At 37.6% G+C, this 19050-nt stretch overlaps 1 protein-coding gene across 2 annotated transcripts in view; it reads right to left on the reverse strand.

Moving 5' to 3' along the window:
- The window catches only part of CSTPP1 (centriolar satellite-associated tubulin polyglutamylase complex regulator 1), a 191148-nt gene that overhangs the window by 103601 nt on the left and 68497 nt on the right, over positions 1-19050 (reverse strand). For both annotated transcript variants that reach the window (XM_007455765.1, XM_007455766.1), the window contains one exon: positions 2943-3073. In XM_007455765.1, coding sequence (XP_007455827.1) covers positions 2943-3073 — 131 coding nt within the window. The remainder of the gene's footprint in view (positions 1-2942; positions 3074-19050) is intronic.

Genomic DNA, 19050 nt, shown 5'->3' on the forward strand with positions numbered 1-19050 from the left:
GTTTCTCTACTCCAGATGGTAGAAGTGTGAACTAGTCTTGTGAGTACTCCAGGAATTGGCTGGCCTACTGTTTTCTAGTGGTTCTTTTTCCAACCCACACATGTGCAGAGTTTGTAGTCAAAGATTCAAATACCTCCTTGCAGCTCTCTGGAGCTAAGTGAGCAATGCCCTTCTCTCTGGTACTTGGCCTTGCAAATACTGGCCACCTTGGCCTCCCTAAACCCCAGCCTCTGCCTCTTCAACTCAGTAAGACCACCAAGCTCTTTGATGATCTCCCTGTACTGTCACTTGGTAACTGCCTCTCAGGGACCATAGTTCCACACTGACTGTTGTTCCAATGTCTGAAACAGTTGTTTCAGATACTCTGTCTGATTTTCTAGCTGTTTATAGCAGGAGGACAATTCCCTTAGTATCATTTTATTAAATGAAATATATATATTCATTGGTAAAAGCACAAAGCTCAAAACTAAAGTCTCATAAACTGAAAATAAACTGTGGACAAAAGCTCTTTTGAGCCAATATCCTTAAATAGAAGTAAAGATTTACTTCAAGGGAATTTCAATCTTTGCCAACTTGGAAAATTTAGATGAATATTTCTGTATTGAAAAAAATACCAAAATGAGAAGTTGAATTTTAAAGGCTTATTACATTTGAGTAGACCTTTTTGCTTCCAAGAGTCTAAAGTTGTCTAGATAGCAAGAGACTCACTACAGTTTTCATGAAGTTATTTGAAATTCAGACACAGGGAAATTAGCATCATTCAATACTCAGTCAGGCAGGAATGACATTGCATCTCTGTACTTGCTAAAAACTGGGATAAAATATTTCTTGCCAGAAGGGATCAAGGTTCTTAGTTTTCTACAGGTGGCTTCACTTTTAGATATGTTACGCTGGAACCCAGCTCATCTTTTGCTACCTCCCAGAAGAGTCAGTTTCCTCTTGATAACGCTACAATATGTACATGATGTTCTAAGGAAGTTATCTGCAGAAGAACAATATAATAGCAGCTCCACTGAGTAGGTGTCTGGTACTTGGCATTCTGATTGAAAAAATGGGACTTAATAAATACTTTCCTTTGGAATCTTGCCTCTGAGTGTTTTTGCTCATTCTGGATTAAAATTGGAGACTGACACATTCTGGGACTGAAAGATGTTCTGAAGTTTCCTGGAGGAAACTGAGAATATATTAAAACTATTTAACCAAAGATCTTTGGATCACCTAGACGCAAATGTTGCATTTGGTATTTAAGAAATCAGAGACTGTCTGATTAAGAAGCATGACAATAAATATCCAGCATAAAATCTAGGTCCTACTGGTGGCACAGGAGAAATAGGGAGAACTTGGAGCTGCTTCCTCTCAGCAGCTGGATGAATCATTGGCAGCTGCTATAAGAAAGATAAAGAAAACCACATCTGTTTAGAATCCACCACTATATGGATCCCTTGTGATAATAAATAAATTACTGAAGAGGCCCCACTTGTAAGTCATGAAAAGAATTAAGGATATCTGAAGATTATTTTCCATAGTTATCTCCATGTGCTATTTCACAGAAACCAGCTCTAGCTATATGCACCATTCTTCGATATAATGAGTATTTAATATATATTTGCTGACTGGTTAAGGGACAGAGAAAGGATTAGGAAAGACAGGTTCTGATGAAATAGAACAAAATTCATCTATACACTCACAGCTCCCAGTTTTGTTTATTTGGAGACCAACAAGATAGTTTTTCTGAGCTAGTTCACTTAAAATTGAGTTCACACGGGCTTCCCTGGTGGCGCAGTGGTTGAGAGTCCGCCTGCCGATGCAGGGGACACGGGGATTCTGGGCTTTCACTGCCATGGCCCAGGTTCAGTCCCTGGTCGGGGAACTGACGTCCTGCAAACCACATGGCACAGCCAAAAAAAAAAAAAAAAAAAAAAAAAAATTGAGTTCACACTGATTTTCGACTACTAGTCATATATTCTGTAAAGAAGATGATGCTATTCTCAATACGCTTTTGCACAATAGTGTAATTGAGATGGATGATCTCTAGAGTTACTTGTCAATAGTAGAAATAGCATATTAGTAAATCTGGGTTCTATTTCCAACTTTGCTACTGTGCAATCCTTCTGCAAGTTACACAATTTTGTTATTTATAAAATGGGCACAATAATACCTACCATACCTATTTCTTAGGATAGTGAAATGATCTAATCAGAAACTAGGTAGGAGTTTTAGCAAAAAAGTTTCAGTAGCTATATATAAAGCAGCAGTAGCATCAGTTAGAGCAGCGTAGGGGATCCTGCAAATTCAATGAAAGCAGGGAGCATACCTATTTTCTTACTATAATCCCAGCACCAGGCACATGGTAAGTCGACCGGATATATTTGTTGAATGAATGAGGAAATAGTTTAGGCCTTCCTCTACTTCAAGTTAGGTTTACTATAGAAACTGTCAAAGATACTCGATACTTATTTGGAAAAACATAATATGAAGATGGGAATAAGAACAGGCCTTTGAAAACAGACGTGAACAAAGGTTTTGATGTAGAGACTCTGTATCTGAAAATTTTGGAGCAACTTAATCTATTTTAATATTCTGAATGTAAGAATTTAGTGCCATTTTTTTAAAAGAAGCTCTCAATAAGGGTCTTTCACCCTTCACATCACCAAAATAAAGTCTCAGTAAACACATTTTTGATCAGTGTATTTTTTAATATTTTCCTTGGGTTATAATCATAAGATGCTGAACCAACAATATGCAAATTGATCCTAAGTTTCATTTGTTATCAAATGGGAATTATATTATCTACCACAGAGAGACGCTGTGAAGATTAAATGAATTACTGCACATAGATCTCAGAGTTACACTTGGATCTTAATAAGTGCTTCAGTGACGGTGATGGTGATGGTGATTGGAGGCAATAAAGGAAGGCAAGAAAAGAATTTGGGAAGACTTACCGCCATTTTGGCCTACAGTTCGGAAGCATCTCCAGAATGCCCGTAAGAATGATGCCCTATTGTGAGGGGTGGCTTGGATGAAGCTGAATTCCCGAAAAAGAATGTGAGTTCCCTGACAAACACTGTTAAAACTGCAAAGAGAAAAATCAAGGAATTATCATTAGATGGAGAGTTACAGAAGGCTGGAATTAGAATGAAAAGTCAGAACAACTGCCCAAAAGGAGAAAAATCTTTTTTTCTCCAAAAAAACTCTGAACTATAGATTAGACCAAGTCCTTCTATGAGGAATTCTCTTCACATAACTATATCTCTTTGAAAACTCTTGGAGTCCAATTCCTCTGAGTGCTTCCCACCTCCTACACACACACACACACACACAAACACACACACACACACTGAGGAAGTTTTAATCAGTCATTAGAGCATCTCATATAGTGGGAAATCTTTGTCTTTAGCTGGATGACACTGGCACTCATATCTTTTTGGAGAATACTTCTCCCTCTACCCCACTTGAAATTTATGTTTCCTTAAAGATATTCTTTTTGTATTCTCTCTGACCTATATCAGCTGTCTTAAGAACAACATGGCTTATGGGAACATAACTGGATTGTCTGTTCCAGTTTGGGGGTGGTGTTGTATACCTCTCTGACAATAACGTTAGAGGAAAATCCATGTGCCAAAGGATATAAAAGGTTCCAGACAGACACTAAAGGCAAATAAGAAAAACAAGGGTAGAAAGCAGCCCCTGAATGAGAGTATGAAGTAAAGCCCTAGGGCCCAAGTGAGTCATTGTTTAAGCTGGGCTGGGGAAGGGGAAAAAATATACTCCATTGCCTTTGGGTTCTTCTGCCAAAGAAATAAAGGCTGTAGAGCCTGATGTAATCTAAAAATGGAAAATCCACCAAAGCATAGGCAATTATCCAGTAATCATCACTACCAAAGGCAGACTTCTGGTTCCAGAAAACTCCTAAAGTCCCTGACAAGTAAATCATGAGTGGAAAATACGTTAATCTTTGTAGAGAAGCAGACATTAAACTGAAGATGGCAAGTAACAGAGGGATAGTGGTAATCCCAAATGTCACTTTTCATTTGTTTAGCATTTAAAGGGGGAAAAAAATCTGAATCTCTGAATTGAACAGGAAAAAATTTCAGGAGCCATCTAATCCATTTTCCTTTTCCCTGACCAAGTTCAGAGGGAAGTGTTTAACCTGTCTTTAACGTAGAGTATATTATCACTTAGGATAAAATTAGCCTCCTTCTGTCAATATCAACAACACTGTATGAAAAAGCGAATTACATACCCTTCTTCCCCCATGGAAAACTAGCATACAAATCTAAGATACTATGAGGAAGTATGAGGCAAAGAATTAGAAGAGAGATTTTTAAAAAGCAATGAAAGTGTTAACCTCATTACGCAGTTTGCAGTGCTGTTGTCTTGAGTAAAGGAAAATGAAAAATAAAGCAAATGAGCTGTTACAGGTAAATGGAGTAGGCCACATTTCTAGCAAATGAAGTCTAGCAAATGATAACATTCTAGCCTAAATTTATGAAGCAACCCAGTAAAGAATTAGTCCCAAAGTGTTCTACACAATCCCCAGGGGAAAAATGCTGGTGTCTAGGTCATGGTCTAGGCTGTAAAGAAACTAATACTAATGAAATTATATCCTTAGTGTAGCTTTTAAAAAATATCTTTTTTTAAGCTAGGGAGTAATTTATTCATTGAAGAATCTAGCTGAGACTCATTGTATAGATGAATAGAATATACATAAGAATTTATAAAATAGGAATTTTATACAACAAACTGATAGGGCAAAGTCTTACAATATTGAATATAAAAAGACATAATTGTATTTACACTACTGCCTTTAGATAATTCATACCAATAAAATTCATATTTAATTCAAAATAAAAATAATTAGAAATGTTTGATTAGTATGGAGCTAATCAGATGATCAGTTGATCATGTAGCTGATCAGTATGGAGATCAGAATCACTATCTAAAGAGTTAATAGATAATCTTAGTATAACCAGGGAAATTCTTTTAGATAAGATGGCTGTAAAGAAAAAGCAGAAAATGCGCTTGCTCAAAGCTTTACTGTTTCTCTTCAACCTGAAATTTCTTTTTCCTACCTCCATCTCTTAAAATTCTATCCATGTCAAATACCATGTTTTGCATGAAATCTTTTCCTGATTCCTCCCACCACAGCTCATTCCCATCATATTTCACTTATAACTCTCTAACGGTACTCACAATTTTGCTGCCTTGTTTTAAAGTTACTGGATGTATTTCCTCTATTAGATTCTATACAGTAATCAATTAGGCTGCACTCATCTTTGTCTCCATTGCATTACCTAACACATAGTAGATACTGCTCCATAAATGTCTGTGGTAGTTGATTTAGAAAGAAAAGAAAAAAACAGACGAATAACACCAGGCAGAAAGTATCAGGATTTATGTTTGTAACTAGCCATACTAGTGATACTGAAAGTCAAATTTCTACCATCTTTTTAAAAGTCCAGGACTTTGGTCTGATATTAGTATTGTAATATTGCAATACCAGCTCTTTTTTTTTATTATTAGTATTTGCCTGGCATATCTTTTTCTATGCTTTTAATTTCAATCTTTTTGGGTAATTTTTAAAAGATACTTCTTGGGCTTCCCTGGTGGCACAGTGGTTAAGAATCTGCCTGTCAATGCAGGGGACACGGGTTCAAGCCCTGGTCTGGGAAGACCCCACATGCCACAGAGCAGCTAAGCCCGTGTGCCACAACTACTGAGCCTGTGCTCTAGAGCCCATGAACCACTACTGAACCCACATGCCACAACTACTGAAGCCTGCGTGCCTAGAGCCCATGCTCCACAAGAGAAGCCACTGAAATGAGAAGCCCGCACACTGCAACAAAGAGTGGCCCCCTCTCGCCGCAACTAGAGGAAGCCCATGTGCAGCAACGAAAGACCCAAAACAGCCAAAAATAAATTAATTAATTAATTAAATAAAGAAAGATACATCTCTTGTGAGTGCTGCACAGTTGGACTTGGTTTTTTACCCAATCTTACATTCTCTGTATTTTAGTAAGTTTTTTATATATTTGATTAATTTCTGCCATCTTATTTTGTCTTTTTATTTTTTTAATTAATGAATTTATTTATTTTTGGCTGCATTGGGTCTTTGTTGCTGCATGTGGATTTTCTCTAGTTGCGGCGAGCAGGGGCTACTCTTTGTTGCGGATGCTTCTCATTGCAGTGGCTTCTCTTGTTGCGGAACACAGGCTCTAGGTGCGCAGGCTTCAGTAGTTGTGGCTCGCAGGCTCCGTAGTTGTGGCTCGGGGGCTCTAGAGCGCAGGCTCAGTAGCTGTGGCGCATGGGCTTAGTTGCTCCACGGCATGTGGGATCTTTCCAGACCGGGGCTCGAACCCGTGTCCCCTGCATTGGCAGGCGGATTCTTAACCACTGTGCCACCAGGGAAGCCCTTATTCTGTCTTTTTTTAAAAAATATTTATTTATTTGGCTGTTCTGGGTCTTAGCTGCAGCACACGAGATCTTCGTTGCCGGATGTGGGATCTTTGTTGCAGCATGCAGGATCTTTAGTTGTGGCATGCAGGATCTAGTTCCCTGGGATCACACTGGACCACCAGGGAAGTCCCTTATTTGTCTTTTCTGTGAACTGTTGTTCTTTGACTTTTTTTCTCTTTTCCTACTTTTTAGTGTGTTAGTAAAGTTTTTAAAAAATATCACCCCCCCATTAGTTTGGAAGCTATGACAGAATCTGTAACCTTTTAGTATTTCTCTTAAATTTAACATACATATTTAGCTATACATTTTATTTATTTATTTATTTGTGGTACACGGGCCTCTCACTGTTGTGGCCTCTCTTGTTGCGGAGCACAGGCTCTGGACACGCAGGCTCAGCGGCCATGGCTCACGGGCCCAGCCGCTCCGCGGCATGTGGGATCTTCCCGGACCGGGGCACGAACCCATGTCCCCTGCATCGGCAGGCGGACTCTCAACCACTGTGCCACCAGGGAAGCCCAAGCTATACATTTTTAAAATGTCAAATTAATCATCTTTATCACTCTCCAAAACAAGGAACAAAGTACACTTAAATAACTTATTAGCACTCTTCTCATCTTCTGATACTATTTTCTAGAATTTGAATTCTACCTTTTTTTAATTGAAAAACTTTTTTTATTGTGGTAAGATATATATAATATTTATCATTTTAACCATTCATAATATTTATCATTTTAATCACTGTAAATGTCCAATTCAGTGGCATTAAACATATTCACAATCCTATATAACCATCATCACTATCTACACCCAAAACTTTTTCATCATCCCTAACAAAAACTCTGTATCCATTTAAAAAATGGCTCCCCCTTCTAGCCTCCTCCCAGACTCTGATAACCTCTATTCTACTTTCTGTCTCAATGAATTTGTCTATTCTAGGTACCTCATTTAAATGGAATCATACAATGTTTGTCCTTCTATTTCTGGATGATTCACTAAGCATAATGTCTTCAAGGTCCATCCATGTTGTGGAATACTTCAAATTTCATTCCATTTTAAGACTGAATAGCATTCCATTGCGTGTATATACCACATTTTGTTTAACCATTCATTTGTCAATGGACACTTGGGTTGTTTCTAACTTTTGACTGCTGTGAAAAATGCTATGAACTTGGGTGTACAAATATCTGTTCATGTCCCTCCTTTCAATTCCTTTTTGATACATGCCAAGGAGTAGAATTGCTGCATCAAAGAGTAGTTCTAAGTTTAATGTTTTGAGAAACCACCAAACTGTTTTCCACAGTGTCTGTACCATTTTATATCCTCACCAGCAAGGCAGAATGGTTCCAATTTCTTCATGTTCTTGTCAATGTCTGTGATTCCACCACCTCTTTTTTATTTTTGGCTGTGCTGTGCGGCATGCGGGATCTTAGTTCCCTGACCAGGGATTCAACCCACGTCCCCTGCTATGGAAACATGGAGTCTTTTTTTTTTAAAAATAAATTTATTTATCTATTTATTTATTTATTTATTTTTGCCTGCATTGGGTCTTCATTGCTGCACGTGAGCTTTCTCTAGTTGTGGCAAGTGGGGGCTACTCTTCGTTGTGGTGCGTGGGCTTCTCATTGCAGTGGCTTCTCTTGTTGAGGTGCATGGGCTCTCAGTGCGCGGGCTTCAGTAGTTGTGGCTCACGGGCACTAGAGCACAGGTTCAGTAGTTGTGGCACATTGGCTTAGTCGCTCCACAGCATGTGGGATCTTCCTGGACCAGGGCTCAAACCCATGTCCCCTGCATTAGCAGGCGGATTCTTAACCACTGCGCCACCAGGGAAGCCCTGGAAGCATGGAGTCTTAACCACTGGACCACCAAGGAAGTCCCAACCACCATGTGCTTTTTTAATAGCTCTCTTAGCAGGTGTGAAGTGGTATCTCATTGTGGTATTGATTTGCATTTCCCTAATGACTAATGATGTTGAATATCTTTTCATGGGCTCATTAGCTATTTGTATATCTTCTTTGGAAAAAATGCCCATTTAAGCCCTTTGTCCTTTTATGAATTGTGTTGTTCATTTTTTGTTGTTGCTGAGTTGTAAAAGATCTTTACATAATCTGGATATGAATCCCTTATTAGATATGTGATTTGCAAATATGTACTCTCATTCTACAGGTTGTCTTCTCGCTTTCTTGATAGTATCCTTCGATGTACAGAAATTCTTAATTTTGATGAAGTCCAATTTATCTATTTTTTCTTTTGTTCCCTGTGCTTTTGGTGTCATATCCATGAAATCATTGCCAAATCCAATGTCAAGAAGACATTGGATTGTTTTCTTCTAAGAGTTTTATAGTTTTAGCTCTAAGTTTAGGTCCTTGATGCATTTTGAGCTAATTTTTATATAAGGTGTGAGGTAAGTGTTCTTTCCTTTGCAGACAGGTATCCAGTTTTCCCAGCACCACTTGTTGAAAGACTTTTTGAGCAGTCCTTTCCCCAGTGAATGGTACCCTTGGCCCCCTTCTTAAAATCAATTGATCTTACATATGAGGGTTTACTTCTGGGTTCTCTCTTCTATTTCAGTGGTCTATATGTCTGTCCTTAAGCCAGTTCCACACGGTTCCAATTACTGTGGCTTTGTATTGAGTTTCAGAGTTGGGAAGTTTGAGCCTTCCAACTTTATTCTTGTTTTTCAGGATTGTTCTGGCTATTTGAGGCCCTTGCAATTCCACATGAATTTGAGGATTGGTTGTTCTATTTCTGTGAAAAAAAGCTGTTGTAATTCTGGTAGGGATTGTGTTGTATCTGTAGACTGCTTTGTGTAGTACTGACATCTTAACAATGTTAAGTCCTCCTTTCCAAGAACAAGGGAAGTCTTTCCATTTGTTTAGGTCTTTAATTTCATTCAGCAGTGTTTTACAGTTTTCACTGTGCAAGTCTTTCATCTCTTTGGTTAGATTTATTTCTAAGTACTAAATTCTTTTAGATGCTGTTGTGAGTAGAATTACTTTCTTAATGTCCTTTTTGGATTGTTGATTGCTGGAATAAAAACACAACTAATCCTGCCTCTGTGTATCCTGCATCTTTACTGAATTCATTTATTAGCTCTAGTAGCTTTTTTTGTGGATTCTTTGGGATTTTCTGTACATAGGATCATGTCATCTGCAAACAGATAATTTTACCTCTTCCCTTCCAATTTGGATGTCTCTTATTTCTTTTGACTCTACTTTTTTTTTTTTTTTTTTTTTTTTTTTTTTTCCTTGCGTTATGCGGGCCTCTCACTGTTGTGGCCTCTCCCATTTGCGGAGCACAGGCTCCGGACGCGCAGGCTCAGCGGCCATGGCTCACGGGCCCAGCCGCTCCGCGGCATGTGGGATCTTCCCGAAACGGGGCACGAACCCGCGTCTCCTGCATCGGCAGGCGGACTCTCAAGCACTGCGCCACCAGGGAAGCCCCCTACTTTTTTTTAATGTAAAAAATAGTTATTAATTTTTAGTCAATAGTTAATTAAGTTTACCAACATTTCATACCAATTTTCATCCTCATTACTATTTTTTGCTCCTTCTCTCTTGGTTCAATTATTTTCTTGCTAAAGTTCATCCTCTAAGAAATGTCCATTTCAATTTTTTGGATTTGACACCAAAAGCAAAGGCAACAAAAGAAAAAATAAACAAGTGGGACTACATCAAATTAAAGAACTTCTGCACCATAAAGGAAACCAGTAACAAAATGAAAAGGCAGCCTACTGAATGGGAGAAAATATTTCAAATCATATTCTGATAAGGGGTTAATATCAAACTATATAAAAAACTCATACAACTCAATAGCAAACAAAAACAAAACAAAAAAACAATCTGATTAAAAAATAGGCATAAGATTGGAATAGACATTTTCCCAAAGAAGTCATACAGATGGCCAACGGGTACATGAAAAGGTGCTCAACAGCACTAATCATCAGGAAAATGCAAATCAAAACCACAATGAGACATCACCTCACACCTGTTAGAATGGATATTTTTAAAAAGGCAAGAAATTGCAAGTGTTGGCAAGGATGTGGAGAAAAGAAAACACTTGTGCACTGTTGATGGAAATGTAAATTGGTGCAGCCACTATGGAAAGCAGTATGGAGGTTCCTCAAAAATTAAAAATAGAACTACCATATGATCCAGCAATTCCATTTCTGAGTATTTATCTAAAGAACTGCTCAAAAAGATATCTGCACCCCCATGTTCATTGCAGCATTATTTATAGAAACCAAGATGTAGATGCAAGCTAAGTGTTCACTGATGGATGAAGTGATGATAGAGAAAATGTGATATATATATATATATATATATATATATATACACACAATGGAATATTATTTGGCCATAAAAAAGAAGGAAATGTTGCCATCTGTGACAACAAGAATGGACCATGCGGGCATTCTGCTAAGTGAAATAAGACAGAGAAAGACAAATACAAATACAAATACTTCATATAAGTATGATCTCACATGAAGAATCTGAAAAACAAAACAAAACAACAAAAAAACAAGCTCATAGTTACAGAGAACAGACTGATGGTTGCCAGAGGCAACCATTTTGGGGGATGGGCAAAATGGGTGAGGGGGGGTCAAAAGGTACAAACTTCCAGTTATAAATAAGTCATGGGGATGTAATGTACGCCATGTGACTATAGTTAATAATACTGGCACATTTAAAAGCTGCTAAGACAGTAAATCTAAAAGATTCTCATCACAAGAAAAAAAATTCTGTAACTATGTGTGGTGATGAATAATAACTAGACTTACTGTGGTGATCATTTCACAATATATACAAATACCAAATCATTATGTTGTACATCTGAAACTAATATAACGTTGTATGTCAATTATACCTCAAGGTAAAAAAAAAAAAAAAAAAAATTTAAAGAAAAAAAAGAAAGGTCCATTTCACAACATATATGTATGTCAAGTCATTATGCTGTACACCTTAAATTTATATAGTGTTGTATGTCAATTATATCTCAGTAAAACTGGGGGAAAAAGTTGGAAATTATTCAAGAAAAAAAGTAAAGAAAGAATGGTCCACAATCACTTATCTGAAATCCTTGGGACCTCTCTGTTTTGGAACTGACAAATTTTTGGATTTTATAAAGGCAACATGTTGGACAAACTAGCTGTGATATAACACATCCATTGGGGCCGGGGAAGCAGCCCACAGTCAAGCATATTAAAATTTCCACAGTGAAACATATAGTCACACTACGTAGGATAAATAAAGACCAAAGACAGCCTCCTAAACTAGTTCAGGTCAAGTGTGCCCACAAATGAGTTTGCTGAAAACTTACCAAAAAAAACCTTGTTTTTTAAACTTTTTTGATTTCTGAATTGGGAATTTCTGAATACTCATAGACCTGTCATTTACACAAAAGTCTGTGGGTGGTAAATACTCTTGCTTTTCATCTTCCTGAAAATATCTTTATTTTACCCTCTGGAGTTATGATTTAACCAGATGGAGAATTCTGGATTGCCATTTATCTTCCCTCAGCACTTTAAAGATACTACTCCATTGTCATCTGGCACCTATCATTGTTGTCAAGATGCCAGCAGTCAAACTCCTGACATTCCTGATGGAGTCAATCATTCTTATCATTCATATAAGCTATTTTCTTTATTGTTAATGTTCTGCAGATTCTACAATGTGTCTACCATGTAGGTTTATTTTTGTTTATCTTGCTCAGGACTTTCACCTACCTGACTTATGTTTTTGGTCAAATCTGTAAAGTTCTCAGCCAGTATCTTTTAAAATATTGCTCCTTTGCCATTTTCTCTATCCTTTTCTTCTAAATCTCCTATTAGATATACATTGTTGCCTCTCAGTGTCTCTCACCTGTCCTTTTATAGATTTTATCTCTTGATCTTTGTGTTACACTTAGTATTTATCTTCTAAATTATGAATTCTCTATTCTATTATGTCTGGTCTAGAATTCATTCTCTCTCAGTTTTTAAAAAATTCAATTAACTTTTTTATTTCTAGAACTTTCAATTCATCTTTTAAGGCTTATACATGGCTTTGTTTCATTTTGCCTGTTCTTGTTTCCCAATTTTTGTTCTCTCTTTATTTATTTATTTATTTATTTATTGAAGTATAATTGATTTACAATGTTGTGTTAGTTTCTCATATACAGCAAAGTGATTCAGATATATATATATATATATATATATATATATATATATATTCTTTTCTATTATAGGTTATTACAAGATATTGAATACAGGTCACTGAGCTATACAGTACAACCCTTGTTGTTTATCCATATTTTGTTCTCTTTTTATATTACTACTATTCTTTCTTTTTTCTCCCTGAGGATCCTAAACTTCATTTCAAAATCAATTTAAAATAATTAATTAACTTTATTTTCTCTGGAGTAAATTTATATTTCAATTGCTGAGTTTATTGGCTATTTTTCTTAGCATCAGTTTTCCTTATATGTTTTGGAATTGCAGTGTGCAAACTCATCTTAAGTGGGAGGCTTTATTCTCTCTACTTGTTTATTCTCTCACTGTCTCCTGGAGACAGATCCTAGTTTAGAACTAGGTCGTATATTGGATGACTTAAGACTCCACTCCTGATGATACTGGGGATATCACAGAGACCACAGAGACTATCACTGAATCCCTGAGTAGCTTAGACCTGAGTAGCAAGACTAAGTCCTGACTACAGGGGCGTCTGCTTCCTCTTGTACTCCCAGGTTTTATATAAGCCATTTCCCAGATAGCAATAATAAGTTTTTTTTTGAATCCCCTTTAAAGGGGCAGAGGAAGAAAAGTCTGGCTTTAGTCTCTTGCCCTGTGTGTGACACTTTTAGTCTTTACTATTCCATAAGAAATGAGCACTTAGTTACCTATGCTTGCTTCTGAACCCAGAGCACAGGAGGTCTAAGGTTTTAGTCCCATTAACATTGTGGTTTTGTTTAGTTCCTGGTCTATAGGTGAATTTATATTGATTTTACACATGGCTATATCCTTTAAATTTTCTCTCAGAAAATTTTATCACTACCATGTGTTTGGAATGAATAGGAGGACCAAATCACAAACACTGAAAGCCATTATGACCAGAAATCCAAAACAAACTTTCTACCTGCATAAAAATGTACCTTCTTGGGGCTTCTCTGGTGGCGCAGTGGTTGAGAGTCCACCTGCCGATGCAGGGGACACAGGTTCGTGCCCCGGTCCGGGAAGATCCCACAGGCAGCAGAGCGGCTGGGCCCGTGAGCCATGGCCGCTGAGCCTGCACGTCCGGAGCCTGTGCTCCGCAACGGGAGAGGCCACAACAGTGAGAGGCCCGTGTACCACAAAAAAAAAAAAAAAAAGTACCTTCTTATTAATTTTTCATTGTATTTAACTAAACTGAAATGTTCTTTAATAGTCATGAATCTTGAGAACAAATTAGTGGTCACCACAGGGGAGAGGAGTAGACGGAGGGGCAAAATAAGTGGAGGGGATTCAGAGGTACAAACTACTAGGTATAAAATAAATAAGTTACAAGGATGTAACATACAACACAGGGAATATAATCAATATTTTATAATAACTTTGTATGAAGTGTAATCTATAAAATTGCAAATTACTATGCTGTACATCTGAAACTAATATAATATTGTAAGTCAACTATACTTCAATAAATAAATAAAATTGGATCACAAATTTTGAAAAAAGAAATTATCAATCTTACTTGTAAAATCAAACAAAAAAGTTCCTAAAAATATCTTAAAGGCCATACAAAAGTATATCAGATGCCTGCCTCAGAGTTCTCCAAAAACCAGTATTTAAACTTCATTGAGCAAAATCTTTCATTTTCCTTAAGTTGTTGGTTTTATTCCCTTGAGATGTCAATTTTTTTTAAGTTTGAAATCATTTCAAATTTATAGAAAAGTTACAAGAATAGCACAAAGGATTCCTGCACATCCCTTACCTAGATTACCTGAAAGTGAATATTTTACTACATTTGCTCTCAGTACAACATTCTTTCTCTCTCATTCTCTCTCTACTCTCTGTCACACCCAAACATATATGTATAAATATAGGTATTTATATATATTATATTTCAGAACTGTTTAAGAGTAAGTTGTAGACATGATGCTCCTTCACCCCTAAACACAGTATGTATTTCCTAAAAAACAAGTAATTCTCTTATGTAACAATAGTACAATGAACAATATCAGAAATTAGAATCGATAAAATACTTTTATCTAATCTACAGACCTTATTAAGATTTCACTAATTGTTCCAGTAATGTCTCCTTTATAGGAAAAGAAAATTCAAGATGATACATTGCATTCAGTTGTCATAACTTTTTAGTCTCTTTTAATCTGAAACAGTTCCTGGGTCTTTCTTTGTATTTCATGATATTGACTTTTTTTTTTTTTTTTTTTTTTTGCAGTACACGGGCCTCTCACTGTTGTGGCCTCTCCCGTTGCGGAGCACAGGCTCCGGACGCGCAAGCTCAGCGGCCATGGCTCACGGGCCCAGCCGCTCCGCGGCATGTGGGATCTTCCCAGACCGGGACATGAACCCGTGTCCCCTGCATCGGCAGGCGGACTCCCAACCACTGCGCCACCAGGGAAGCCCGACATTGACATTTTTAAAGAGTACAGATTGTACTCCAATTTGGGTTTGTCTGATGTTTCCTCATGATTAGATTCAGGTTATACTCTTTTGGCAGGATTATCACAGAAGTGATGCTTAGTTTTCCCAGTGCATCATAGCAAGAGGCACTTGCTGTGGATTAGTCTAATTACTGGTGATATCAACTTTGGTCATTTAGGTAAAGCAGTGTCTGCTAGGTTCACCCACTGTAGAGACAATCTTTGTAATTAGTAAGTATCTTGTGGGGAGATACTTTGAGGCTGTGGAAATATACTGTTACTCTTCAAACTTTCTTTTGCTACTTTCAGCATCTACTGATAATTCTTGCCAGAAACAATAAAAATTATGATGGTTTTGCCAAATGGTTATTTTTCCCCTAATTACATCATTTCATCTACCTTTATAAGATGACTTTCTACAATAAAGAGAAGATACATGTAAATATTTTTATTTCTTTTTCTTTCTTATACTATAGGTAGCATAATACAGATATTCTTTTGCCCAATTCATAGGGATCTGATGATTTCTTTTTAAGCTGTCATGAATAAAAAGTTCAAGAACTCTGTTTGGATCCTCTGGCCACAAGAGAACCAGAGATATCAAAATTAAAATGTCCCTGTGAATTATATCATTTTTATCTTAAAAGGTATAAATAAATTTATTATAATGAAATTGAGAACAAATGTCTCAAACTGATTTTAACAAGAAAATAAATTACTTAAATTTCATAGTTTTCGCATTTTATTTGCTTAATAGTTAATTAACTCTAGAGTAACAGATCAAGAAAATACAGCAGAAGCTGTGTTTAAAATTAATGACTTTATAACCAGACATTTGTAAACATGTTAAGTAGTGTGAGTTCTTGATAAAATTTCATTTTCTCATTTAATAACAAAGGCTGTTTATACAGAAAAGAGTCAACAGACTTCTATTAAGTGGTAACTGTTTTCTCCTGAAAAACTAAACAAGTTCTAAGAATTTGTTTATGGTATCAATTCCACATAAACACCTTAATTTTGGATATTAAAAAGCAAAATGTCAGAATTGATTTCAATTACTTTGGTGAAGTGGCCAGTAACTCAAGAACTACCAAGGAAACAATTAAATATAAATGTCATCGTAGTAGATTTACATACATAGCCATTTACATTCTAGATAAACAAATAACAAAGAGCAAAAGGACCAAATTAAAATATTCCAGTTCATTTTCAATGTGCCAAGAGGCAAAAGTTCAAAGTTCCTATAATACTTCATATCTTCCAGGTACTCCTTGCTCTTACTCAAAATGAAAACAGCCAGTGAGTACTGACCTACACAGTTAAATTGGATTGCAGCAGTTTGGTCTTAGGCCGGTCTCTTATCTCCTTTTTCTTTCTAGAATCAGGCAAGCTCATTAGAATATACTATCTTCTGTTAGAATTGGGACTGTTTTTTGCTGTTTTGAGATGAGCTTTATTTGCAAGAAATCCTAAACAGATCTACTAAAAAAGTAAAATATGAGAACAGATCACACCCAATTATGCCACACAAACTGGCCACACCAAGGTGATAAATACACAGGGTAGAGATCAACCTCTGAAAAATAAATAAGATCAAAGATCCAAAACATTTTAGAAAGAATCATGATTTAAAGTAATCCTTTACTGCTTCTGGAAGCAGAAGGAAAAAAGATATTCCATATAGAGGGAATAGAAAAGAAAACTTTTATGGCATATTTCCCATTAATGGATTGGAAAAATTAGCAGACTGGCGTTTTGTGCTGCAAAAAGTCACCAAACCCTAAAGATATATTCCTGGGGCGTGATTTGGTCCCCAGAACTAACTAAGCCTGGGTTTGTTCTTTCCTTCCTTGTGAAGTTCAGATGAAGCCTAAGCCCTTAAATGTTTTCTTTCCATTGCCTATCTGCTATAGAATTTTGCAATGCTAACTTGATGAGAGAAATCAGTGAAGCATGTCAGCTTGGTCTATGTTGCAGAACCCCAAAGTATTATAGTTTCGGCAACACACTTGAATAGAAGTTACCTCACACCAATTTCTTTATTATAGTGCTACAAAGAAATTTCTGCAGAAAAGTTTTTTTTTTTTTTTTTTTTTTTAAAAAAATACCACTTTTGTAACTAACTGCATACTTGACTGTATTACCATTGTTTAGCAGGCTAACATTTTTTTTTTTTGTAATACACAATGTATTTATTTATTTATTTATTTATTTATGGCTGTGTTGGGTCTTCATTTCTGTGAGAGGGCTTTCTCTAGTTGTGGCAAGTGGGGGTCACTCTTCATCGCGGTGCGCAGGCCTCTCACTATCGCGGCCTCTGTTGTTGCGGAGCACAGGCTCCAGACGCGCAGGCTCAGTAATTGTGGCTCACGGGCCCAGTTGCTCCATGGCATGTGGGATCTTCCCAGAACAGGGCTCGGACCCGTGTCCCCTGCATTGGCAGGCAGATTCTCAACCACTGCGCCACCAGGGAAGCCCTGCAGAAAAGTTTAATGCAGAATTTCTAAAACCATCTAACTCTCTACTGGGCTGTTATAATCTATTGTTCAAACATACAATACACCTATAACAGGAAAAAAATAAATGAACATCATGACACTGTATCCAAGGAGAAATTTGACCAAGTGTGTGTGTGTGTTTTAATTAATTAACTGATTGACTGACTGATTGATCTTTGGCTGCTTTTGGTTCTTCGTTGCTGTGCGTGGCTTTCTCTGGTTGCGGCGAGCAGGGGCTACTCTTCGTTGTGATGCGCAGACTTCTCATTGCGGTGGCTTCTCTTGTTGTGGAGCACGGGTTCCAGGTGCGCGGGCTCAGTAGTTGTGGCTTTTTGGGTTCTCGGGGCAGGCGCAGTAGTTGTGGTGCACAGGCTTAGCTGCTCTGCAGCATGTGGGATCTTCCCAGACCGGGGCTCAAACCCATGTCCCCTGCATTGGCAGGCGGATTCTTAACCACTGTGCCACCAGGGAAGCCCACCAAGTGTGGTTTTAACATATGGGACATTTGGAATATGGTTCTGCTCGTAGATATGCATCAGGTGAATCGACTGCAGCTCATCTTCTCTGTTGGCCAGGAAGATATAAGTGTAAGCAGTATAGAAAATAGAAAGCTGCCATGCTGCAGGTGGACACTCACAATCCTCTTCATCTTCTCATTCTCAGCACTGGCTAAATCAGAACTAGAATATCTGAGATCACTGCCTTCTAAAAAAAAGTCTCCAATTTAGGAAGAAATCCAACAGGGACTAATCAATCTTCAGTCACTGTCTAGGGATAGGTGAACCAACTTGTGAGAACTGAGCTGCCCTTGTAGTGGATGAGATTGGTAATTTCTGCAACAGTAAAACAACTAAATCAGAAGCTTATCGGTTCACTCTAATGCCTTAGCATTGGCATTTCATACCAAGTTTTCCTTCGGCCTGACTGAGTAATCCTCAGTAGCAGAGCTAGTTTTCAGACCATGACATCAGTGAGATCATACTCTACTGCATTATGAAGTGAAAAACTCATGAGACAGCCTCAGGCCCTGAGACCTACAATGGGAAGCATAAGCAGTGTCGAGCTTTCTGCAACGGGAAGCATAAGCAGTGCCGAGCTTTCTTTCCTTGGTTACTTCACCAAGTACTCTTCTGTCACCAAACCCCAGAAAGAATCTTCTTAAAGCAGCGGAAGAGAGCACTTGTCCCATCCTGGGCTGATGCCAAGGGGAAAGGAGAGTGTTTCCAGATAGAGTGATCACCAAGCAAATTCTCCCCAGAAGACTAAGCAAAGGACTTCATTCTCATATGCTGCTTCTCCGAAAGTAAACTGCTCTCCTCTGGATCTTTATTCATAATTCAGTTAGGCCCCCTGCCAGAGTTAAAAAATGTTTCAAACTCCCTTTTCAAGCCTTCCAACTTCAAAACTGATTGCTGAATGCCTGGCATGCTATGGTAAACTCTCAACTGCCTATCAATTCCTTACCCACTTGTACCAGTAG

This window comes from Lipotes vexillifer, unplaced genomic scaffold, assembly GCF_000442215.2.
Source record: "Lipotes vexillifer unplaced genomic scaffold, Lipotes_vexillifer_v1.1 scaffold977, whole genome shotgun sequence".
Lineage (NCBI taxonomy): Eukaryota > Metazoa > Chordata > Mammalia > Artiodactyla > Lipotidae > Lipotes > Lipotes vexillifer.